The sequence below is a fragment of the Megalopta genalis genome, chromosome 3 (genome assembly GCF_051020955.1).
Source record: "Megalopta genalis isolate 19385.01 chromosome 3, iyMegGena1_principal, whole genome shotgun sequence".
Classification (NCBI taxonomy): domain Eukaryota; kingdom Metazoa; phylum Arthropoda; class Insecta; order Hymenoptera; family Halictidae; genus Megalopta; species Megalopta genalis.
The window spans coordinates 11448658-11475234 of NC_135015.1; the positions used below are offsets into that span (position 1 = coordinate 11448658).

At 38.2% G+C, this 26577-nt stretch overlaps 1 protein-coding gene across 1 annotated transcript; it reads left to right on the plus strand.

Annotated features, from left to right (window-relative positions):
* Window positions 1-3623: 3623 nt before the first annotated feature.
* Window positions 3624-25847, plus strand: LOC117229491 (uncharacterized). Its single transcript, XM_033485999.2, has 3 exons — window positions 3624-3817; window positions 16382-16578; window positions 21684-25847. The coding sequence occupies exons 1-3, from the start codon at window positions 3646-3648 to the stop codon at window positions 23574-23576; spliced, it is 2262 nt and encodes a 753-aa protein (XP_033341890.2). The 5' UTR covers window positions 3624-3645; the 3' UTR covers window positions 23577-25847.
* Window positions 25848-26577: the final 730 nt, after the last annotated feature.

The window sequence follows — 26577 nt, forward strand, 5'->3', positions numbered from 1 at the left end:
ATAGGCTAACTGTATGTACGATCGGAGGAGGAACATGTCGACTCTGCCGGGAATCGAGGTGCGAGTTATGTCATCGATGGGGAATCCTGAAAAAAGTGTAGGAGCTTCCGGTGCGAAATTATTTAGATCATATAACAGGAGATTGAAAGCGAGTGCCGCCCCGTATACACACACGTACGCCGTGCACACCTCTATATAGCAGTCTGCTTTTCTTCTGACCGATTACCTTTCCCACGGCGGCTTATAGGTGCATAACCGCGTTTATATTACAGTCTGCCGTGCGCACTTAGTCACACGAGCGTGCACGTACACGGCCAAACTTAACATACGGCCTGCTATGAGAAATTCTCATTGCGAGGGCGATTGTCTGTTGCAATCGTAAAACGTCGGCACTGATCCAGTTTGAAAATCAAACGCATAGGATCTCCCTGTGTGTGATTAAACCGACGGTAAATCGGCCTTTATCGCGACACGCCGAGGCATTTGTCTGCTGGAGAAGTTCGAGAGCCGGTCTCTCGTTTAATCGATAGAAATTCAACCGATCGGACGATATCGTCATCCAAGTTGGTTCAACAATTATTACGATTATTTGCTGGCCGTTTTATGGTCGCGCACTCTTCATCCGATATCTTATGGGAAGAAAAACATGCGCAAGTTCACCCGTGACATAATCTTTATGAGATTGTTCTTGACTTTCGCCGAATCAATTATTAATAGCTCTTTGTTTTTTTTCCGTGCGACCACGGAACTTCGATATCCGCGGTTTCGGTACATGAACCGCGAACTTTTATCGCGTGTACTAATCAAATAATTTAATACCGTTTGTAACGCCTGTATTTTACCTGCGGAATGTAACCGTATAGCAGGATACATTTTGCAAAACTCATATAAAAGCTGTATACCAAGATGAAGAACACAAGAAATATTGTTTCAGTATTTCATAAAATTAGAATTTCATAATATTAGAAAAATTCAGAATGATTTCATAACGTATAGATTTTTTAAAGAAACTACTCTTATAACGTATAGATTTTTACTTGTTTGTAATATAAAGATTGATTATAGAAAACTGTCGTTCGAGTATTTGGAAATTTTTGTTTTCCATAAAGATTTGATCTTATAATTGAGACTTAGGCTTTCGTGAGACTCGTGTAAGACGTGGGTTTTTATCATTACGTACGACAATATTTATCGTTGCACGTCATCGTGCAAAATGGTTTCTACTACACGAGGCGTTTCTATTGATACGGTTAGATATATTTATTCCTTCTATTTTATCTTTGTTTCGCTGTATTTCCAAATGGTGGTCCAACTGTTAGTGACCCGGTAGTTTCCTCTCGAATTTCTTATAATACATTCACCGTACAGCGTTCACCTAAGCGGACAGAGTGTCGTGCTTTCCTTTCGATCGACTTTGCTGCTACGTAAGTACGTATGCGCCTCGTGGTATTAGATACGTGCTTGTGTTGGTTTTGACAACGGCTTTATAAAAACATCGGATAGTTGTTACTATACGATAATTTCCAATAGCAACTGCATGCTGTTTTAAATTTCATTTGGCGCGTATCAAACAGTCTCTCTAACGATTGCGTTCGTTAAATTAATTTTTATTAGGTACAAGTACTATTATTTCAGATAGTTAAATTCTGTGGTTAAGTCACGCTTTATATGCATACTAATATTTCAACGGAAAGCAATTCGTTTAATGACGAGTGCTTTTTCTGCATCTCTCTCCGGTCACTTTATATCTTTTAATACCTCACGATTGGGATTGTAAAATTTATTAGGAAAAAGGAACAATTTTATTGTTGAAAGTCCTTTTACGTTTCATAGAAATTACTGTTCTATCTACCAGTCGGCTGGAAAAATGTGACTTATCAAACGGTAAAATCAACGCGCCGGTATCCGTGACCGACTCGTTTTATGTCACTATTTTACATCCTGTATTTTGAGCAGCACGATTGCTCAATCTATCTGAAGTGAGTGTACACCTTTATCAGCGGACAACGGTCTGCGTGCGATTTACAGCATGAATGGGTTAATAAGGCAAGAAAGAAGAGGATTGAACGGTGTATGTCTAATTTCTTACCTTATTTTGACTATAACACGCGTCGATAGCGTTTCGATAGAATGTAATACATAATGCAACAGTTCTGTGTAAGAAGATATGTCTTGCTGAACTAATTTACTTATAGCGATACAAAACAAATATTTCTACAAACAATTCTAGTTTTTACTAACTAGCCCGCGAAATTGTAAACGTGTCGAAGCTCTTCATCTTTCATTGGTACATTCTACGTAGGTCTCCAAAACAAACCTTCTTTACGCATTCACAGCGCATTAATATGTTCACAATTCAACGATCGAGAAATCGCTATACAATATAATACATCTATTGCTTCACTTTCACTCGATGAAGATCTTTAACAAGGAAGAGAAAACTCTAGTTCCAGTTTCTTTAAATCCGCTTATGAACTCTTCGATTTACATAAACATCCTCCAGTATTCTCAATCTCTTCATATTGTTCTGAATTCTATAGAATCTCATTTTCAATTCAAGATTAAGAGTCTGGGCATATCGGCGATCATCAAGAAATAGTGAAAGCACTTTGTTTCCTAAAATATTCAATGTACTAATTCTCTTCGTACAGTATTTCTTTAAAAATATTCTCACTGATTAATATTGACAAAAGCAGTAGAAATACATTCTTAACACATACAGATTTCATAAAATTAAAGTACATTTTCTTTAAACAAATTAAAATTGAAAAGTCAAGTTTTATGATATTAGTTACTTTTTCAATATTTTTACGTTCCGCGGCTCCTAATAAAATTAGTAGAATATAATTTTCTGAGCAAATAATTCTCTCACCCATGTATGTACGTACGTGTGACGCGGTAGTTAGTGTTAAAAAAAGTAATCTAATACTATGGAATCGAATAACACGGACCAGAAATCCGAATGGCCGATAGCAAATATTGGCAACACTGTAATTTACTTTCTACAAAATTCAATGTTCGATTTTATAATTATTTTTCCACGATGGTATATATCTCGATATTTCCTAAAAACTGACGTAACAATCAGAATGAAAATCACAGTGTGATCACACAATCGATTCGATTAGTAAAAATAGACATTCATAAAAGATTCAGTATCCTACAACAAAATTACGTCTCCATAATATAATCTACACATTATCTAGACTCTAGAAAAATAGTATAATAAAATAACAAGGATTCGAATAGGAGAAGTCGTACCAAATATTTAAACAATGTTCCTAAGTGCTCTAATGTCCATTATTTTCCCATTAGAACTTGTACATTCTCCAGAAAATAGTATAGTAAAGCAGTAAAGATTCGTGTAAGAAAGTCTGCTCCGAATGCTAAGACGATATTCTTCAAAGATGTTGTATAATAACATTATTTTCCCGCTAGAACCTGTACATTCTCTAGAAAACAGTATAATAGATCAGCAAGGATTCGAATAGGAAAAGGTGCTCCAGATACTTGAACGATATTCACCGTGCAGGATCGCTGCGACAATCCTCCGATTGTAATTCAATAGTACATCGAATAACGCGTGTTGCAGCACCGTGGTGCATTAATGTCTTTGTTTTCAGTACATATTTCGTGTGCCCGGCGATGCTCACTTGGAAACAGTTCGTTGTGGAAAAGTGGTTAACAACCCCACCTGGACTGTTCGGGCGCGGCCTTTCCCCTTCGTCTATAAAGCGACCAGGAATCCACTTCTTCCGAACATTCACTCGTCGCTTCGTCACTCATTTGTTCACCATGCGGCTCCTTATCTTCGCAGGTGAGTAGTGCGCTACACATATACACAAACGCGCAAACAAACACACAGTCACACACACAAAAAATCATCAGACTCTTCATGGAACAAGGACGAATAATTTTTGTGTTCCATCCTATCGACTTGTGATTATCCGCATGTTCGTTCTTTTCTTCTGTGCAAACCGTTCGAGAAATTCGACCGAAAATCGAACGATCGCCACACCGGGTGTACGTGTGTGCTGCGACCATTTGAATCGCGTGTGACCTTACGACCGTTCGGATAGATCGGAGGATTAACGATCTGCTGCTCGACAACCGCGGTGTTGTGACCATTAACACGTTCACATGTCCAAGATAGAGGATAGAAGAACAATGCCATTTATTTAGAGCAACACCGACTGATCTTCTTTTAAGAAGTAGACAATTGCATTCAATTAGCTTTGATTCGGTTTCCAGGTTAATCTGATTTTGCGGCAATTGTTGCTTTTAATTGCAAGCGAGCTATGCAGGTTGAAGAATTGCGAACGTGTTAATAGGTGGACGAAATCCATTTTGGAAAACGGACCGTTTCGAAGGATCACTTTTCTCTTTAAACTTCGTGACTTCTGTTACGAATAAGTCTTACAGAGTTCGTGTTTCCGAAATTTTCATAAATCGTACGACAGCAATTACTCTAATAAACATTTATTTTCCGAGATATTATTACTTTGTACTTATTTTACAGTAACGATAAAGTAATTTATACGATTATTATTGATTGCAGGAATCTTTAAACTCGGAATGATTATTCTAATAAACATTTATTTTCTTACATACTCTGTAGTTGTTTTATATTTTGAGTGGTTTAATTTACGAGTGACATTAATGGAATCTGGAAGGTAATTGTGCAAGGAGAAATTATTCTTGCATCGTATTTACGGAAGCGTTCCTGTAACGGAGTGAAAATAATATTACATAGGATAACTATAGGTTTATTTGGATTAAGTACAGTTTTCGGAGTGAGGAAAATATATCGAGCCATTGTGGACTGTACTCCTTAAAATTAAGAGCAGCCAGCACAACTTTCCTTGATTCGCTAGATAAACTGGTGCGTACGGGCATTGCATTCGTATTAGAAACTTGCTTCCTGAACAACTTGGTTCACTTTCGCGTTTCGGCTTATACAAATATGCAGTCCGTTACTTTCCTGGCGAAATAGAAGGAGCCATTTTTCTTACACAGCGACGCTTTAACTGTCGCGAATTAGAGAATCAATGGAATTTGGAAATTTTTAATTATTTATGAACACCATGTTATCTTAAAAAGTTGCATTAACGAAGGCATTATTGAACAGAAAGCTCTCTCTTGATTCGGAAATGTTCGTTCGAAAAACTAAGAATTTGTAACGAATAGATTCGTTATCATATAATTAATCACAATGCACATGCATGTTTGGATTATAGATTAGTATTAGCAATAAGAACATGTGAAAGCAAAGTTCCGTTCCATTCTCTCTTGTTTCTTTAAAAAATATATAGTGAACGATAGTATTAATAATTAAAACTTAGTAATGGAATTACCTTTCTGAATCACGATTTTGTTTAACGTTAAATTGAACGTATAGTCGTAGCCATATTGATAAATCGCAAACTGTAATTTATTAGTTTACAATTTAATTAAATACAAAGACAAGGGTAAATATGTATGTATGTAAGTATGTAAAATCATATCGATCACATAATTAGCTTATTACAAATACAAAATTTGTATTTATTATATATCGAAATTTTGCTACTTTCTCCCTCCATTTTCGACCTTGACATTTACTTCCCAAACAGACTTTTGTTTCATTTACAATTATACTTGTAAATATTCTGCGTGATCTGAATCTGTAATAATTATGCACCGTGATATCAGAGTATCAAGATTGTGTAAACTTTCTCTGGCTTCGCAACGTAATAATTATACTCGACATTAGTGAAATCCGTTGTGGGAATTAAATGGGAAAGAAGACAGTGTTATTGTTGTGTGTGTGAAACTAACTAATGAGTTTCAACACGTGTGAACAATTCTGCATAAAACCTTCAAACATCTACTTAACACAAATCTAATGAATGTTTTCGTAAGATTCGCTGGAAACAAACTAAAGCGTTACAATGTTCGCCAAAAATTTGTTTTACATTTACGAAATTTTTCCTTTTGTAGCAAAAATCTATAAACGATCGATTTTTTAATACAAAAATGCTATTTTAATATTTTTGGTTTTTCCAATAGAAAATATTTTGTAAAAGATATAACAAATAAGAAGAAAAATATCTTTCCTTGATTAAGCATATTAGTTTAGTAACATGGCCTTTGGTAGTATACCTACACAAATCTTTCATGTTGCATTAAGAAAATTACAGCATCGGCAATCGCGGGATTAAATCGTTTGTATAATTAACGATAATCGAAGCGTGACCAAATCGAAAGGTTCAATCCTTACTTTTATGGTTGTCGTTACTGTCTGCTTGGTTTGCATTTAGTCTATCAAATCGATTTCACGGTACGAAAATGGCAGACCCGGAATGCAGAATAACGACGAAGAAATGGACATTGACATTTCTCTTTCCGTTTTTTTTGTCGCGTAAAATCGAGGAAGACCTGTTAGGCTTCGCGGAATAATTTCATTATTAGGATTATTCCAGAAAATTAGATTCGTACCGTTTCTATTGATGTTCTCCAGCTAGCCGTTGCTCGTGAACCACTGAGATTTATTAATGCAATTGAGTAATGAAGGTCGAGTTAATTGACACTCAGAATTTCCGTTTAACACATAATTATCATACTGCTTGATTATTTACTGCGAGAGTAAAGTGAGTCACATGCTACTTCGAGATCGATAGCGTTTTTGCAATTGAACAGTTTACACAATCATCGATAATGCATTGTTATTGGCACATCGATGCAGACAAATTACGAACATGGACGGTATCAAAGTCAACATTCAGATAATAATAATGAATAAGAAATGAGAATAATTTATCATTTTTTTAATTGTAGTTAAAAAATATTTAATCTCTTATGTTTGATGGCGAAACACCGTGTTTGAGTGAAGCATTATGTTTGCAATTTGAGTGCACTGCAACGTTAGCTTGGCATGTTAATGTATCGAAGAAAGTAAGCGAGGATTAAACGAATTTCGGTTCAATCGAACGTTTTAGAAACCGCTCCAACCGCGGGCAGAATTCCAGCAATAAAACGGTGCTTTCTTTTCGAGGGAAATCACATCCTCGTCCTTGGTGGTTTCTTATTAAAAGAGATTTTGAAAGAACCATGGTGTTATTTCCCGTCGATTACGACTCGATCCTGAGGTTCCTAAATGATGAGAGAGTAGTCAATTAGTCATAATAATGAGGAGTAAGAATGCACGAACCGTCGTGGATCGTCGGGTTTCATTGACTTTCCAAGTCATCGTCCGATTGCATTGGTTTCCGGTAAAGAGTTTATATGATTGTATAAGGTTTCTAATTTTATATTTCCATCGCAATATTAATGTGAATCGATGATAGATAATCTGACAACGATAAGCATCGGCAGAATTGCCAACGGTGCATTTCATTTGTGAAACTTTGTTTTTAACTTGTTTGCCATAATCGCGATCCCCTTATTTCTTTATTTCGATTACGTATATCGTTTGCATTACTTTAAACGAAAACTTTTGCATCACTTGGAGCTAAGGTGGTCCGACAATTCGAACACAGAAAAATAGAGGGAAAGGGACCTAAATTGGATGCTTATCGTGCGGATTGCAATTTGGAGAAGCTTGTCGCAACTACGTAAAATTGAAAAGTACCTTTCATTTATCCAGTGAACGGACAAAACTTGGAAAGAACACTTCGTTCTCACAAGGCCATGCCCCAGAAATATTTGAAGTAACCGCGATTTGTTTAATGTTACCGTTTTCAATCATGCCGTCGGAGTCTTTATGCGAGCTTATCGATATGCATATGTAGATCAATAGCAATCGAATGGCGTGTAGGTAGTTACGTTTGAGTAAATTCCTATTTATATGTTCTACTTATACCTCTACACAATTTGAAGCAAACTTCATTAATTATATTTCTATTAGTCCATGTTGTAAGAACTTTTTTAATTACAATATTCTGTTACATTAGGTTAGGAAAATGATAGCGAATTTATTTTGCTCTCTATTTCACACATAATAAATAAAGATAAATCTTTAATTATTTATATATATATATATATATATATATATAAGAATTAATATACAGCGCTAGAAAAATCAATTGTACAGTGAAAGAATTCGCATTATTTCTGCACAAATAGTAACAGCGCTGGCTTAAAGTAAAATTGAAGGTATTATATTTTATTCGTATAACGAAATAATAATTTTCATTCAAACATGTGTTTCTCTGTAAAACTTCCCTTACTTCGACACTTTCGTGCGTCATAACGGCGGCGAGCAGCTGATGGAAAAGAAAGTGAACCAAACTGGGATATTCACGCAGCATTTTGCACCTATGTCACTTCGTATTGAGAAATCTGTGCTGGGAAGCAGAATAAGTAGACATTATGCGCGTAGACACATATACAACACGATACCACCTTTCTAACTAGCAACTGACGAGAATTGCTACACTTACGGTTCATGTATCCCTTCGCGGTGCTGGTTTTTGATTAATTACCGAATCGTGGCAGGGATATGATTCCTTAGGTTCTGATCGAAATCTCCTGTCGGATTCATATTCCATAGGAAATGAAATCGGATGCTTTCGAACGTTGATTAAATAAGAGAGGCGCATACATTGCGCGAAGGACGTCGAACTCTGCAGTCGAATCTATCTCAAGCCAGTTGTACCGACCAAACTAATCTAAAACCAATATAACCGTCCCAAACTTTTAGGAATTTGCTAAATAGACTTAAACTTATCCTTTATTTTTTTACTTCTTATTCCAAAATAATTCATCATTTTCGGAGAACCTTTTCCTTAATCTCAAGCGAGATATTTATTCAAAGTAGTCTATCGACTCTATTTCAAACTTTCAGAAATTTACTAAACAGATTTAAAGTTATTGTTCATTCCTTATCTAACTTGTTACTCCAAAATAATTCAATATCCTAGGAGTATTATTTTTAATCTGAAGCAACAAAACTGAAAGCTGTTCAAATCTATAAAGAGTTGCAGCGAATTCTAAATTGAAACGAAATATCCGATATCAACACAGAAAAACAACTCACCGAAGAAGTCGGCTTCGTTTCTCATATAAACGTTCCGATCTCCGGCGTTTGCTAATACGTGCCACCTATTTCCCTGAAAAATGGAGAAAGACCGCGGGTCTTGTGAAACCATAATTGTTAAACAGCAAGAAAATTGTCCGGCAATGAAAGGTCGGTAGCGCGGCGAACGATTTGCTTTCGCTAATTTCGCTTCCGAGCTGATGCCTCGGAACCGCTAAACGTGTTGCGAACGTGATTTTGAAAGATCCGCCTCCGTATAGCGCCAATTAACCTCTGCTCTAAGCTGATCGAGGATCTTGACTCGAAACGATTAACTTCTTCGAATCGATTACCGTCGCGCAGGTTTGCCTCTGCGTCGGCCACTTTTCAAACACTGTGATTTCTTTCAGCTACGGGGGCTGTCAGCGCCGGCATTAATTTGATTGTTTTTCCCTCTAATCAAATACATTCTACTGTACTTTGTCGACGCCCGACTTTGTCCCCCTTAGCGAACGAACGTCGCTTCCAATTAAATGTCAATCAGCGCTAGTGAAATGTCGTAAAGTGTTCGAATGCGGGAATACGTGTTATGCCAGGCACGCAACCTGTCCGTCGTTATGTAAAGCAGTTCATAAAATGTCCTATCCATTTTCGATTTAGCTGTTGCATTAATTTATTCGCATTGGATTGATATTTACGGGGCTGTACGCTCTCTGTACAGTGTTTTCTAGCATACTTTTGCGTAGCAGTTGAGTACTGGAAACATTAAAGATAGCACAGGTTGTGGACTTCGATGCATTTGCGTAGGAAACGCGATAAAATATTGTTCGAGGGCCAATATTCAAATATTAGTCATTCGCGGAGGTAAACTTCTGTTTAACATCGAATAAAATTGTGTATTTCATAGAAGGTATCTCATAGAAGGTATTCCTAGGTAAAAAGATTGCATTTGTTCAAATCAATTTCGTAATTATCGAGGTTTACATTCATGAAACCTTATATGTGATATTAAACACTTTACCGTCATTAAAGCACAAATTGGCTGTTCCAGATACGGCAGCTAGTTTTTGTAAGCATATTTACATATTCATGAAAGATTGTCATTTCTGTTCGGTAGAAGGATTAGTTTCGAAAGTAATTCTGTTTCGTTACCAATTGCTCAAAACGTTAGAAACCTCGACAGCTCCCGTTCAAAATGGCGGCCGCCGGCGTCGTAGAAATAACGAGGTTATTAAAATTTGACACAGACAGGATCGGGCAAACAGGAGGCGTTAATTAAATAAGATTTGTTAACCGGAGGTTCTTACTTAATTGTCTTTGAGTTGAGGACGCTCGGTTTATTACTCAACGCGAGCAAATTGCTCGTATCCGCGTAATTTCTCGCGCGGTAACAAAGGAAAAAGGAGAGCCGACGCGACGCGTCGCGACGGGTTTCCTTTTTCTTCGCCGGCTCAAACAAAGATTTTCCACCGAGGAAAACGCGCCGAGATCAATCTAAGCTGCCCGCGGTATGGAAACGATTTAGCAATCTTGCCTCAGCTTCGAAGTTCTCACAATTACATCTTTGGGCATGTTCGCAGCTTCAAACAAAGTGGCATCGCCGACCGTCGAAGTGAAAGTCGAACGAAGTTTTAGGACCTCGCCTCCTTTGCCTTAATTTATTGTTACACTTTACGCGAGACCGTTAAAATTTTGATCGGTACGATTTTATGGTTGCGCAATCGTTGCGCGAGCTTTTTGCAGTTTATTCTGGTTGGTTGCACCTGTCGGGCTCGTACAAAGAAAATGGCTGACTACCCTTCGAACGTTCGCACGTGATTTATGTAGTTCGCATGAAGAAGATTTTCATTGGAATTAATTAGCGATGTTCTCACATTAATTGTTCTCACATTGTAGATTTGATATACAGAGAAATAAACTGATCTATTTAATTTATATACTTCATTTATCAATAGGATATATGTCTAACGTCTTCTACTATTTCTGCAGTCTGAAAATCTGCACTTGATCGTTTCAATTGTACATTTTTCGATGTTGCAGTGTCCATTCTGGATCGTATATCGCAACAAAGTAATAATTTTTAAGAAAGTGAACACGAAATAATATTACGCTTTCATAGTTCGAGCCCAGCGGTCGTCGTTGGACGTTTTATCCTGTGCATAACACCCACAATTAAATATCTCCAGTAAATACCGTGACAGTAAGAGTTCCATTCGTGAAATAATAAGCGCGCGTAGACCTTGTAATTTCATATGTAGAGAAAGCTGATCGTAAAGCCCGATACATTTCCCGTCTGGCGGGGAAGTGCAGCATTTTATTATTTTTTTGAGAAAGAATAATCAAATTTACAGTACAGACAATTTACAGATTTTCCATTATTTTGACATTAATTGTTACTTTGCTGTATTAACGGTCCGCGAGACGGGAAACAGTAATTTAAATAGTCATTAATTAGTTATTAATAAACTATACTAGTAGCTCATTGACATTATCGTATCTTGTTTACACTACACTGTAAGAGTTTCGCTTACACGTCCGTAAAAATAGTAGCAATGATTTTCGAAAGTTAATAGATCAATATAATTAAAATCTTTATTATTAGATCCTTATTATTAGATTTATTATTAGAATATCTACTTTCTGTCTCACGGTTTTAGACGATCTTATAAACGTAAAACGAACTTCTTACAGATGCGAAATTGTTCTTTCAAATTCCATTTACCGATTCGGTGAACAATTGTGGCCATTGTGACCATTTTGAGAGTCCATTCTAGAGATTTGTAAATTCGGGTACCGATCGAGGAAATTCCGATCGATCGAAAACGTTGATCGTATTTTATCGTATGCGTGCGGGAAGATAGGACTTTGATTTATTACTACGCCATCCATTGCGAATAGGTTAATTAAGTGTACTGCACACTATCCACGTTTCGCGGTTATAAATAGCTGTTCGCAGCGATCGGTGGAGGCTGTTTTCTGAGGAAGACCGGTTTAGAGGCGCGACTACTAAAGATTATTATCATTACATTTGTCTGCGAGGAAAGTCTAGCTGCAAGAGTATGAGGGAAATTTCCGGTAGGTTCACTTTCACAATTGTTTGACACTGATCGACGAAAGTAAGGTCATTTATTTTTACATAACCGTTTCAAGTTTAACGACTGGTTTATCTTCGTGGATGAACTGCGGACTGTAAATACCACGTCGCAGGACTCCCATTAATTCTGAAACGTTCTATAATTAAGCACTAATTTGATGAACATTATATATCACACTTTTTCCAGCCAATTCCCTCAACTTTGAACGATTATGCTGTTAATTGGAGAACGGCATGAAATTACTAACATACGTTGTAATATACATAAAAGCTAATTGGACCCAGTACCCCGTGCTGAAGATTAAGACTACGTTTTCTGTTTAACGTGTTTTCGAATCGTAAATGCCTTTTTAATTAGTCCGTTGAATTTAGTTGAAAATAACCATTCACACGAGTTAACACAGCGTAACATAGAATTTCTCAGGCTTTTTGCGTGCTTTCTTCATCTTTGCTAATTAACGTCACAACTGACATCAGTTGTTGGTCGAAACTACCGCATCCTTTTCAACAGTTTGTTGCTCTTGCATTTCGAAGATCATTCTAAAAGTTGTTTAACCTTTAAACAGAATTTTTTTTGTTAAATCGAAATAAAATTTTCTTATAAGTGTTAAGAAATGTTTCATTCATTGCAACTGTGATACAAATTGTAACAGAATAACATCTGATCAGGGTCACTGTCCAGAATTATTAATAAACAATGAAACACTGTTGTTTGCCTCGTTAAACTCCCATTTACGTTAACAATTGTTATCAAAAACAGTCGAGTATCCGGAAAGAAACAAACACTTAACAATTCAACGTTATTAACCGTGGGAAGTGCGATGGTTTTCTTAATTTTTTAATTAAACTTGCTCCCCGGCTGCAGCGTATGCGATCGTGTCTATTATACCCGGCGAATTGACTTCCTTGTTAGTCGCATTAAATCAGAGCAAAACAACATCAAAGAATATTGAGCACATAGGAAAGTCTTCCGGGTTTGGCCGGTGAATAAGTGTTATGGATACCTGCGAGCACTTATTCAACTGATGTAGACTTTTGGAATGGAGCATGCGTACTCTGTGCAGGAATGCAGCCATCATTTATCGCGAACTTCTTATCTTCTCTCTCCTCGACTTCAATTTCAAAAGCCTCCTCCCAAATGGATAAATACACCGCGATTGCGTCATCGGACTTCGCCGTTGTCAATCATACGATTAATTGCCTGGCACAAGATAATAATTAGATTACGATTACGTTGTACGATTCGCCAGTCGAAGAAGCTTACTTCATCGGAGTAAAATGAATATGGTTGACCAAAAGTAAACGTTTCGTTACCGTTGTTCACTGAATCGAATAATCGACAACTCATGGTCATGCAAAAAGGCATCTCGGTTATGGTCACTGCTGTTGCAATTTTTGTGCAGAAAACCGATCAAACGCTCTTCAAATAAAACTGCATTTTAGTCCCAACATTTTCTTTCTCGGATTGCGGTCGGAAGTTACGTAGCAGACAGTATAACAGCTGGAACATTCTTGTGATTTAATTAGCTGGCTTGTTGATTCGAAGCGCGGTCGGAACATCAAGCTGGAATTTTCACTCGAGTACGTTTATTGAAGAAGAAATTATTTATTTCATTCATTTATTTCTCTGTTAGATATTAAATTTATTGCTCGCGCAGGAAAATTATAAATATTTAGAAACAGAAAATAGGTGAACTTTCACTCCAAAGGACGTATGAGAGCTAATGGGCTAATCAAAGACTGTGACTATGTTTAAAAGAAGCTATATTAAGAAGTAGACATAATCATAGTCTTTTAAATAATCTTAAAATAGGTTATTAAATTAGAATAAAATCTCTATTGCTATTAAACAACTCGTTAAGAGATCTTTAGGCATCAATCACTAATTTACAATCAATTCTCTCGACAGGCGCTTTAGTATCTCCGTTATATTTAAAATAAGTAATTCTCTTTTGAATAAATAATTACAAAATAGATTGTATTACTTAAGACAACTTATTACCCTGAGAATGAGTACAACGCTATCGAACAATTCATTGAAAAATCCTCGATTATATAACATCGATTTGCAAAGGTCCGTTAAGTAACTCTGAATAGGTGGTGTCAAACTATTGCATTCAAAGTTTTTTAATTGGCTGCCGCGCAGTTTGTATCGCCCCTTGAATAGGCCTATACTAAAGTTCCCGACTTGTGCAACCGGGTAACAAGATTTGTGCGTTAATATCGAACGTTTCTTATTTCATCGATTGTCTTACTACTCCGATTTGACTTGCCATCGACGGAAGGTTTCATTGAATAGCGAACCTCGAAAGCGAACCTTGTGGGAAAAGTTTCTCAAGAGCGCGTAACTTTCTCTGCGTTAGGCTGCTTTCCCAACTCCTTTCCGCCTTCGGACTGCACACTCTCAGTCAACCAGAACGACATAAAAGTCACCTGCGAATTCGTCCTTCCGCAATTTCGTTGCGTCGAATTACAAATCAGGGTACATAATTCCTTATATACCCATGTTCCCGAGCGCCGCGGCCGGCTGAAATCACTGCCGCCACGGAATCCAATAATCCTCGGCGATTGCACGATCGCTCGGAAATTATTAATCAAATTTGCACGCGCGTTTCATAAATACCTGATCGACTCCCGCCGTCTATTATACTGAAAATAGGCGGTCAGAATTCGTGGCGGCAAAGCTGGATGAAACAATGTAACGAGCAACCCGTGACCCACGGGTCGCACGAGGCTCACCGATTGTAATAGAAATTTCAATTAGACACAGATCGTCTGAGTAACTAGGCCAAGCTGTAAAACGGCAGGAGGCACAACGAAAATTCCGAAAGGGAAATTAAATAGTCGTGAGTGATTCATCGCGTACTGCATAATATCTGACGCGAAAGTGAAGGCGTTTTAAAGATTTCAAGGTGATACCGTATTTCCTTCAACGAAATCGCATACTTTTTGCATTCCGATGATTGCGTTCCTTTATCCTTTCTAGAAAAAAATACCGGAGAACTTGTGTCGAAAGCTCGTTAGTTCGCAGGATACTTGAACTTGACCATTGTATCCGTGTACATAAGTTTATGGTTCTCAGAACATGTCGTTCAAACATTCGTAATTCTTTTGCTTTCTAAACAAACATATTTCTAACAAATGGGCAACGTATTTTATGCATTTATAGCAAAAACGGATAGACAAAATGATTAACTTCAGTCTATTAAGATTGTCTAATAAAGATCACAAATCGCACTTTGATCCTATTCACCTTCTGCAATTAGTGCGGATATTTTTTATTTTGCATAAAAATCCGAAATTTATTAATAAACATTACCATTTGCACAACAGAGAAGAAAGATTGATTAATTATTTCCTCCATTTCGATGTTATTGCACCATGAGCTTCAGTGAACCATAAAGTAGTATACCTTATCCTTGTTGTGCAAAACACCCCGTGTTAAGTATAATAGCATGAAAGTATGCGAGGAGAATTTTTCGATCGGCTTTCGCAGATAACGATTGCAATTGTTGTGTCCAACGATTATAAATTATGCAATCTTTCATCGAGTCAGGCACGAGACGAATCGGGTATTTTAAAGCATGGTGTTAAATTGTGCAACGTCCACTGACCCCATGACTTCGTTTTCTCACGCAGGACGTTGCACAAAGATCCCTTGTTCAGGGAACGAATTAGTGTCGCCTTTCAGCTGCTCGGGGGCTTACGGCGCGTCAATTGTTATTGAGGCCAGCGTATTTTCTTTTCCAAAACAGGACCGTTATGTCCTAGTCATATTCCAGGTCCTTTAACCCAGAACTTGCAGCAACGTCGTTTCTTACATCTATATTTAGATGTGTCGCTTTGCTTTACTAACTTATTTAGCACACTTAAGAAATGCTGTTTTCACGTAAAAGGCAACTGTGAGGTTGTAGATGATTATAAAGTAAATTAATCGACTGAGCAACAGCTAGAATGTAATAGAATATCGAATACAATTCCATGTAAGATTGGAAAAGGTTGTCGAACATTTTTCAAGCAAAATCGAATCGTTAATCGTTAATTTATATGTAGAATATTTTATTTGTATCTTACGAAGCTACTTCAATTGTTTCACACATGTTAATCTTCGCAAGCTGGAAATAATATATCCAACTCATTTTAATCGTAAATGTAAAATCCGCCGTCTACTGATCACGTTTAAAATATCTTGAACAATTTGAAGTGTTCGATAGACGACGATATCAGGTATTATTTTAATACCATTATTGTATATTGTGTAATTAATTGGGATGTGTTGTTTGTTCGACAAGGTCTTTTAGCAATTTCCCTCGGAGAGAAGACGGTTTCTCCCGCAGTTGAAAAGGCAGAAACCACTTCCGGAAATGCGGACGACATTGTTATGTTGGAAATCGACGTAAAGGAACCTGTGAAGAGATCACCGTTACAAACCAGCCCCGATTACGGAGCTAATCAATATACTCTTCAGAGCGCTGATGCGTCTCACCAGGTAACAAGTCATTCTACAAATAATTGAGTTTTCTGATCAATTTCAGAGTTCTTTAAACCCTTGCGTTAGTGCACTCAAACCGAAGAACTATTCTGATTTTGTTGTTGTGAAAAACACCTTGTCGAAAATCCTCCATTAATATTTCATCACTCTCATTCAACAAGGAAAGATATAATTGACTTTGAAATTGACCTTGACCTCTTCAGCCTGGAAAACTTCACCTACATATGTACTCTAATGTCGTATTCGTATTCTTTCGCGTTGCAATAGAAATTTGTTCCGGACACATAGTTGCTGATAAATTCGATCGAAGTGCCATTCGTTAATATTAATTCAATTATTTGACGCGACTCTTGGAGAATATAAATTTTAAATAGATTTTATCCAAAACGTAGCAACAATTTCAATTTAAAAAAACATAAATGTATAATTTAGTAACATTTACATTTCATTTAAATTAATAGACAGTAACAAGATGAACAGAGAATAGATTATAATGTTTGCATTTATGATAAGTAGGTATACCAGAAGTAACAGTCGCACACAGAACATTTCAATTCCTATCCATTTTTGACATTTTAATTAAATTATCGACATTGTTTTGGATTACTATTTAACCAAATAGTTCCATTTTCAAACAATTTCCTAATTATTTAATATTTGGAAAGATTGCGATCAATGTTAGAACTTCGCAGTGGGAATAAGTTCAATTGTCGTAGGTCGTTGAACATTAGAGGAAGTATACAATGTAGGATCCTTGACCATAGATCGGTGTCGCGAAGTACATAATACTATTCTCGTTATCTATATTCGATATCGAAGTACCGTTGTCTACATTCCGGTAACGTAACCGAGCAATGTCCCATGATGTTAATGAACTTGCGATTGTCTACGACTCTGAAGATAACCAGTTGTCAACCTTTGTTCCTGCACTTGACACACCTTGGGCAGCGTGATTAATTGTTTATGCTAAGGAAGCACGATCAGACGCTCCGGTGAGAACTTCTGTACACATAATATTTCATAACCGATCATCATTTCGTCTTAAGAAAGAAATAAAAAGTGTGCATCATAGCAATATTATACATTTTACACACTTTCCTTTAGAAACTCCTAAAATTGAAAAAAATATTCATTGCGAGAAGAATGTTCCTGTTACGGCCAAGTGGCCAGGGTTTATGGCAGGGGCCATGTGCTTGGGTACCCGGACGGTATGGGTCTGTCCCGGGCCGTTCCCAGGTACATGCGGCACCGTCATAACGTCTCCTGGTCCTTGATTACGGTCCAGTCAATGACGGTTGGGTCTGGCATTGTTCGGGCACGTAGGCCCATCAGCGCGGGATGTCTCGCAGGAGTTATTTTGCCACTCTCCCTCCTAACTCCCGGCCCACCGTTTTGGGGCAGTCTCACTGGATTTGGGATTGCAGTGATTGGACCGTAATTCCTTGCCGCCCACCCTAGGTCAAGAGAAGTAGGGAGGACCGAGGTCATATTAGGCATGACTCCGGTCCTCTAGAGGACAGACAGAAAGCACAGACAAGACAGACAACAGACAAGACAGACAACAGACAAGACAGACTTTCAGACAGAACAGAACAGAACACATAGAGAGATACGCGTAACGGTTAGGTTGCGCGTTACAAATAGAGTCCCACTACAGTGGGTGGTCCTTCGAGGTAGTCGGCACCAAGTGCAATATTCAGAGGATCTCCGTCATCCATCTGATGAGTCCTCAACAGTTCCTCTGTCATATTTTTTGAAGTTTCAATATTCCCTCGTAGAAACTACTAACAATAATCCCGTTAACATCAAACACAAAGATAAACAAATAGCACAACAATGACTGATTCACCAAAAATAATGAAGTTTATTTTGTAGTTTAAAGTAGAGAAGAATTCTTGAAAATTATTTACAGAGGAATATTCGATCGGTGACCTATTTTGCCGACAATTTTCAATAAATACATATGCTATTTAATTTGTTAACAACGATCGACAAATATTCAATTGTTCTTCGTGTTGATCCGCTTTGGATCGATCGAAGTTCGTGAAATAATAAACGGTAGGTATTCATGAGTAAACGCAACAGAGATTGACGGAATATATATCCTTTCAAGGATAACATAACAAATGACCAATAATGCCGCCATGTCTGCCTTTCTTGTCCCAAGACAATAAGTGTTCCTAGAAACGGGCAACATCATTGCTCTCGGTCAACCGTGACTATTGGCCGCCTATCACTGGCCAACATAGTGACTAACTTCGTAAAGTATAGCCATGAGCAGTGCAGATTTTTCTTTTCCATTAGAACGGAGGGCTCGCCTTCATTATCTAGATATTTCGTTGCGACAACTGCAATTGGTTCAATACCATTGGTTTCCATACCTGCGATTACCATTGTCACTTCACTGGTCTCTAATACCTCAAACATATTGCAGATTTTACATGTTTTTTACTGTGCCGTTTCTCTTAAAGAGCGGACATTCACAAAACCAACTTTCCCAGGAATCTCTATCCGTAATACTTTCTTACACACTGATAAACGATAAAGCATTATGTAAAATCAATTACAGATTATTTATGGTCGTTTGGGTTTTCTGCTTTTCCTTTATGTAATAATGTTGATTTTCTTGTTAGCACCATTGTGATATACATATACTGAAATTCGTATTTAGTAGTATTGACTTTGTTTAAATAACTGGAGCATTTCACACACAAAAAGAATGAGAATCAATGTTTGTGGAATCTATTTCCAAGTAACATTTCGCCATAAAACATACCGTTCAATGTAACTTCATATTTATTTCTACCTCGAATATAGCAATACAAGGTATCAAAAGAAATCACAGTTTTTCCTCATTCTTCCATAATAATCTGGGTTAAAATACTTGAGTTATTTGAAAGTGAGAGGAACTGAATTCCAGAGCCTAGGAATTCACGAAATCGTAAATCCTCCTTTTAAAGCAGCCTGTGGTGCAGCAAATTTACTGTACTCGGTCAACAGAATATGCTTTAATTGCATTGTATAACCGCAAAATAAATATTATGTTAATCCATTAATTCTTTTTTACAACGATAAAACTGTAGAATGTAATTAATTTATCCAATAATCTGCAGCTTACCCTGTGACAATAAAAACTACATTCTTTCGTATTTTTATCAAGTATTCACTCAACAAAAATAGAAATGAAGTTAATAACTCTGACGTATGCTTATGATTTACTAGGATAAGTTTCGAATTTGATAAATTACTATCTTGCCTGTAAGTATAATTTTTATTAGAATTGAATTGGTGTAAAAAATTTCTATTGTTGTTAAAGTGAAAATTTTGTATAGAAAATTGCTATTCTTATATTAAAACTAAATTATTATACAGAGAATTGCTATTTTAATTGAAAGTAGAATTTCGTATGGAAAATTACTGCAGGAAATGCGAGAATGAGTTTGAAAATTGTGTAGGAATTGTGATCGAGAAAGTGCAGGAACGTACTTTCGTGATCGAGGTAAAAATGCGGATTTAAAATAGAAGAATGAATCATTGATCTACGTTGCTTTTCGAAGGGGTTCTGCTGTACTTCTACACCTACACCCGATCCTGATTGTTTAGCCGTGCTAAACGCGATCATGCTTTCTTGCATAACTTTTACCTTCTAATCGGTTCGACCTGACAAAACCGGTAATACCACACCCAATGATCGAGAGTATATCCGTCTGCGGGCCCTAGATACGTTCTCCATATGGTTCACGGCCTTGTGTACCGTTACCGTGACGAGTTTGCTTTGAATGAATCCATCTTTACTCTCATTTATAGGTCATCGACTCATCCGCGATGCTCATAATCCATTCATGAGAACATCGTTACCAAATCTTCGATTTTTGAAAGAATTTCAAAGAAATTAAAATTTACTGAACATATTCTATGGAATATCTCGGTTACACGTACTTCATAAACATTATTAACTGTTGAGACTTAGTTAGACTTAAAAAGTATGATATAATGAAACGTAACAATAACTTTTGATGTTAAATCTAATGATTTTAACAGAGAGTCTTGAGTGAACGATCAGAATTTTTTGACCGAATCAACGGCACAATACGAGAAACTATTTTACCTCTATTTTCGTTTTTATAAATTAGAACCGTCGAGGTATGAACATATTTTGCGAAAATGCTGGCAGCGGAGGTGCCTAGTGAAAGTTAGTTTGGCAGAGATTCCTGCAGTTCTGGATCGCGATGCATTCGGTAGTTTTCACTTCACGGTTTAAAACGGATTCTTTTTGCGAACTTAAGGAAATCGTTGCTTCGGGTATATGATTTTTACAAAATTATTTATAGACACGTGCATGTCTGACCTCGGTAATTGAAAATCATTACAAATATTATTTTTTATTAGGAAATAGTATGAAACATTATTTTAAAACATAAACTGAAGGTGATTTATAAAATTAAATAATATAAACAATTAAAATTATAAAGATATTACAAAAGAATATGCATAGATATACAAATATTTATTTACGAAAGACTAACGATCGCTGTAAATCACTTTAACTTAATTTTTGTTGTGTATATAAAATTGTTATATATTTATTTCTATTGAAGGTCATACGAAGGTCATGTTGTATACCATTGAATTCTCGACTTTAGGTGATGGTAATCAAATATCTAGTCCCTTGGAATCTAGATAAATGTGACCTCGATAAAATGTACTCATCACATCACAACTTTGCCTCTTTAAACTATATTAGTCTATATTGTCAGAACAAAAGCAAGATAATTAACCTTCTCTGCCAACATTATGGTTTTACACTAATGCAGCAAACGGATCTTTTGATTTTAAACCTTAATTTTGTTTGTAAAAATATTGTTTAAAGAATGTAGAAACCTTTAATGAGTTTTTCAATTTATTATACATATACTAGTTAAACAAAGAAATTGTCACTTAGCCCTAAATGTCCTATGATGCCGGCGAAGTGTCAAATTTCTCCAGTGAGGTCATCTAACAGCTCACCCAAAAAATCAACAGAACCGCAATCTAGTAATAAGATCCAGTCAACAAACACTCGTTGCCGTTTTCTGCCACACTGACACGGTCTATATTTCTAGCTGCCACCGGAGTACTTGTCATACTTGGAACAATACGCGCAGGAGCAACCGCAGCCGCAACCGGCGCCGCCTCAGCGCAGACCGCAGCCCGCGTACGCAAGACAACAGCAAGCTCTGCAGCAAGCTTACTACAACTTCCGGAAACCGACGGTCGTTCCCCCGCGACCTCGTCCACAGCTGCATCCCCAAGCTTTAGCTCAAGCGGAGGTAGCCGCGGAAATTCAGGCTCAAGTTGATGCTCAAAACCGTGCGGAGGCAATCCGCACAGCTCGTTTAGGCTCTGCCAGTCCATCCGCCGAGAACACCTACCAGGTGCCAGCTTACAGTCAGCCTAAGCTGGGAACGTTCGAGCAGGAACTGTTGCAGCTGGTCTCAGCGAACCAAGCCCAGGAGTTCAAGCTTTTGCCGACTCAGCCGAAAGGCGGTGATTCGGCGTACTCTCAGCAGTTGGTGGGCTACCCGGCGCAATATGCTAAGCCAGCTGCTGCAGCACCTCAATTGCCCGAGCAGTATCACATAGAGACGTCTCCGCCAAGGACCTATCAGCCACGGCCCCAGGTAGCTTATCAATCGGTGGAGGAGCAGTACCAAGCTCAGCCCGCGAAAGCTTTCCAACCCTCGCCGCAGTACGATTACGCGGCCGACGAAGCTCACTTGAAAGCCTTAGAACAGGCTCAGGCTCAAGCTCAAGCTCAAGCGCAAGCTCAGGCGCTGGCGTTCCAGAAGGTCGCGCAAGTCGAGTACCGACAGCATGCGCAAAACGCTCTGGAGCACATAAGACTGAACAACGAGGAGGACAAACAGCGAACTGCTCTGGAACAGATCCAGCAGGGCGCACAGGTCAGCGAGGCAGGCCGTAGTTATCTACAGGAGCAGCTACAGCCGAAGAGCGCGGACGCTGCGTACCGCGCGAAGGTCAAGGCACAAACCACTGCCGAAGTAGCGGAGGCGAGGAAAGTGCAACAGGCTCAAGAGTTCAAGGCTCACGCCGACGCCATTAAGAAACTGGAGGCGCAGCAGAGGGCTCATCTGAGGGTGCAAGAAGAAGTCCGCAATTACGCGTTGAACTTCGACAAGCTCCAGGCGCAGGCCCAGGAACTGGCCCAGGCGCAGGCTGAAGCTCTGTACAAGGCGCAGCTCCAGGAACGCCAGCAGATCAACAAGCAGATCATCGCTATTTCGAAGGACCAGGTGCAAGGCAAGAAGGTAGACCCGAACTCGCCGGTCTATCATTACACCTTGCAACCCAGCAGCACTCCCGTGCCTCCGCAGAACAGCTACTTCACCAACGACGAGCTGCAGAAGTACCAGGCCTCCGGATCCTCTTACGTACCTAGATCGGTCCCGAAACCCGATGGCCAGATCGTGGCCGCCCAGGTACAGCCTGCCATCACCCAGCCTCGCCAAGCCCACAAGCTCAAGCTTCCTCTCGCTCCCCAGTCCGTCTACGTGTCCGAGTCCGGGCTGCTGAAGAAATCACCTATCAAATCGATCACGATCGAGGAGGTGGACCCGGAAGTGAACAATCGCCAGATCTATCAGACCGCCACGCCCAAGGCGCGCACTCTGTCCGAGGAGGACTTGTCCGCTCTGATCAACGCCGGCTATACCGTCACCCCTGTCCCGCAAACCGCGAAGTCGGATCAGATATACGCGGTGGAGAACGCGGCCGCCGCCGGTTACTACACGAAGAAACAGAAGCTGCCGCCGGCCAGGGCCGAGTACGTCACCTACGAGGAAGTGATACAACGCCCCCGCAAGCTCATCAGAAAAAGCAGGCCTGTCCTGAAGCAGAACGACGGGGACACCGACGCCAGCGAGAAAGTCACTTACCTGCTACCTCTGGAGACCGCCTTCGGCACGAGACAACCGCCGCTCAAACAGGAAGAGTAAGTCGGTATAGATGTTCCGTTCGGAGGCGTGGTAACAAGTATTAATCATGCAACATTTAACCCGGAATATAGGTCTCGCATTTCGTCCCCTTACACACGTGTCCTTTTGATCATTGGCGTGCAAATTGTTAGGTCCGTGCTGCGACCTTTCGAAAGGGATTTCTATTCTTCTTTTTCTGATGTTGATACTATCGTAGTCCTCGACGATGGAATTGGTCGCGGTGTTAGCTGTACGACGAGGCACTAATCAAAATGAATTTAACCTGTTCAAGGATACTAGCACAGTCGTGTATGGCTAATTTTCGTTTCATCTGGGAATAGCAGTTTTCATTTGGAGAAATCGAAAATTTATGTCTTCGTATATCTGGATGTTTCATCGTACGAAGGTATACGTACTGTTAAACATTTTTAAACGGTCGTCTCTGTCGAGTTGTAAAAGACTTAATAAGCTATGGATCTCCGTGTGTTTGTGACGCGATGTTTGAAACAACGAGAATAATTAGTATCTTTATTTTATTTTAACCACAGGAAGTCTTCAGGTAGGTGGAAGAAAATTATTTGACTTTCCTAAAGAGACGTTTCTAAACAGTTTCATGATTCTGTAAAGAAAATCGATTTTATTCGCCGAAAAAAGAAATTCCTCCCTTTAACGATCTAAAGAATTGAAGAATGTACTACACGTTTACCTGTAATTTGGATGTCCCTTCGAATTACAGATTAGTCCTGGCGACGGAAGGACGAGAGCAATGTTTGAACTAATTTTGTACATTTATGCTGAACTCAAATTGTCAGAATACGATGGAATAAAAAGCTTAATGAAGGTTCTCATTAACGTTTCTATCTCATTTTGAACTAACTAGAAATTTTACCTTTTTATAGGAATGCTTCTTACTCTCTCTCTCTCTCTCTCTCTCTCTCTCTCTCTCTCTCTCTTTCTCTTTCTCTCACTCTTTATCTTCAAGACCAGATGGATTTTGCTCGTCTGCTTTTAGTTTAATTATTCGTGTATTTATTCTCATAGTATCTTTCTATATATTTTCTATACGTTTCAATTCAGAGAATTAATTGAATTTATATCGTACGTTAATGTAATAAATGCCTTATCTGCACATGGCATCATGTCGAAGCTTGAGGAGAAAGGATTTTCGAATCTTAGTTTATTAAACTTTTCTTAAACGAAGATTACTTGTGAAGAACGTTTTTATTTATTGTATTTTATGTTGCAGTTCGGAACTAATAATTTGCAACGCCTCTGTATTCTGAATCGCCTGTTTTAGCAACATTAACCTGTTGAGTAATGACGAACAGACCGCGGTTTTTATGCATTTATGTCAAAAATGAATGTATGAAACATGAAACAGGGAACATTTCAGAAGAACTTGAGGCTATTATTATCATATTTAAAAAATGATGTAACTCCTGATAAATATCAACACACTTAGTAAATTGGATTTTGCCCCTGTGTTAGACAAAATGGTTTTTATCCGCATTCAGTTGCACTGGAGCGTTTAGGAAAGCACAGTCACACTGTCGACAGGTTAATTTTGCGTCACTACCATTTAAAAAGAAACGTAAAGAAAGGCAACAATTCATAAAGTCACGAATTATATAATTGTCGATTGTTATATTGTCATTGTTTAATTTCTCACACGTTTAACTTCTTTCGATTTACCACACTTCCATTTATTCAAGTAGCGTGCCCACTGGAACGTTAACAAAAAAGAAACGGGAATAAAGGTATTCGTTGATAAAGTGTTCACATGTTACCCTGTGCAGTAAATAACTATTAATTATAGCGTAGCAATGATTTACTTCCTAGTTTCGATGCGGACGTTTCCTTCCGTATTCCTCAACCTATATTTTTCGTTAAACGTTCATGTTGTTTATCGCTTCGAGCTACGATTCAAATAACTCAAGCATATTGATTGACAAACGGACAATTGATAACGAAAAGCTCTTATTCTAATAACTTATTTATACTTGCAACACTTGCAAATTCGAATACTGTTGATGACAACGAATTTCGTCGCTTGAATCATCCTTGATGCGTAGACGATGTCAATCAAGATGAGTGATCGAATTAAGTCGCCGCTCTTTAGGCGTGAGTATAGATTGTGGAACAATTTTCTAGCGTAAACGAGTGCTACGGTACACCTTTTACGCGACATTAATTGTAGATGGTATGTGCGACGGTGCTAAGTCGAATAATTATTAATTTATACCTACTATTTGTATATACTAGATTTTTACTTAATAAAACAGTTCAAAAGTCCTGCTTCGTGATATCTATGAAATTCATCTCTTTCCCTGGAATGCTCGTTGTACGAAGAATCCTATTTTTAATCAAAATAAAAATTTACTAATCTGTAATTTACAAATCTAATTACTGTTCTAATAAAAAATCAAATGCACTTCTTCGATTAAGAGTATCAAGCACTGTATACAAAATAGCATCTAGTTGCTTAAGAAAAACTGTTGACAACATCTACGAATTTTATTGATGAAATAAAACAATGTATCTTCTTAAAGAATTGTTTATGAAAACACCTTCATGTTTGTGAAATTATTACAAAGGCAGTTACAAATTTCTTGGACGAATCTATTCAAGATTAAATTTCAAGGTAGGTAGGCTGAGCTATAATCACGATTAAAAATTTAAGTAATAATATTCTTCATAGAGGAAGGAAATATAAATAATTTTGTTTATAATTAATGGTAAAAAGAAATGGTAAACGTTTCACGCTAGCGTTACGCTTCGAAAACACGCACGTTTCTCTGACTTGGATTGTGGCTGATTAATATGTCTGTTTATCACTTACTGTCTCTGCGTCCAATGAACCCAGATGGCGGTGTGTCATTGTCTGCTTTCACTGTGTTACGGCCAAGTGGCCAGGATTTATGGCAGGGGCCATGTGCTTGGGTACCCGGACGGTATGGGTCTGTCCCGGGCCGTTCCCGGGCACATGCGGCACCGTCATAACGTCTCCTGGTCCTTGATTACG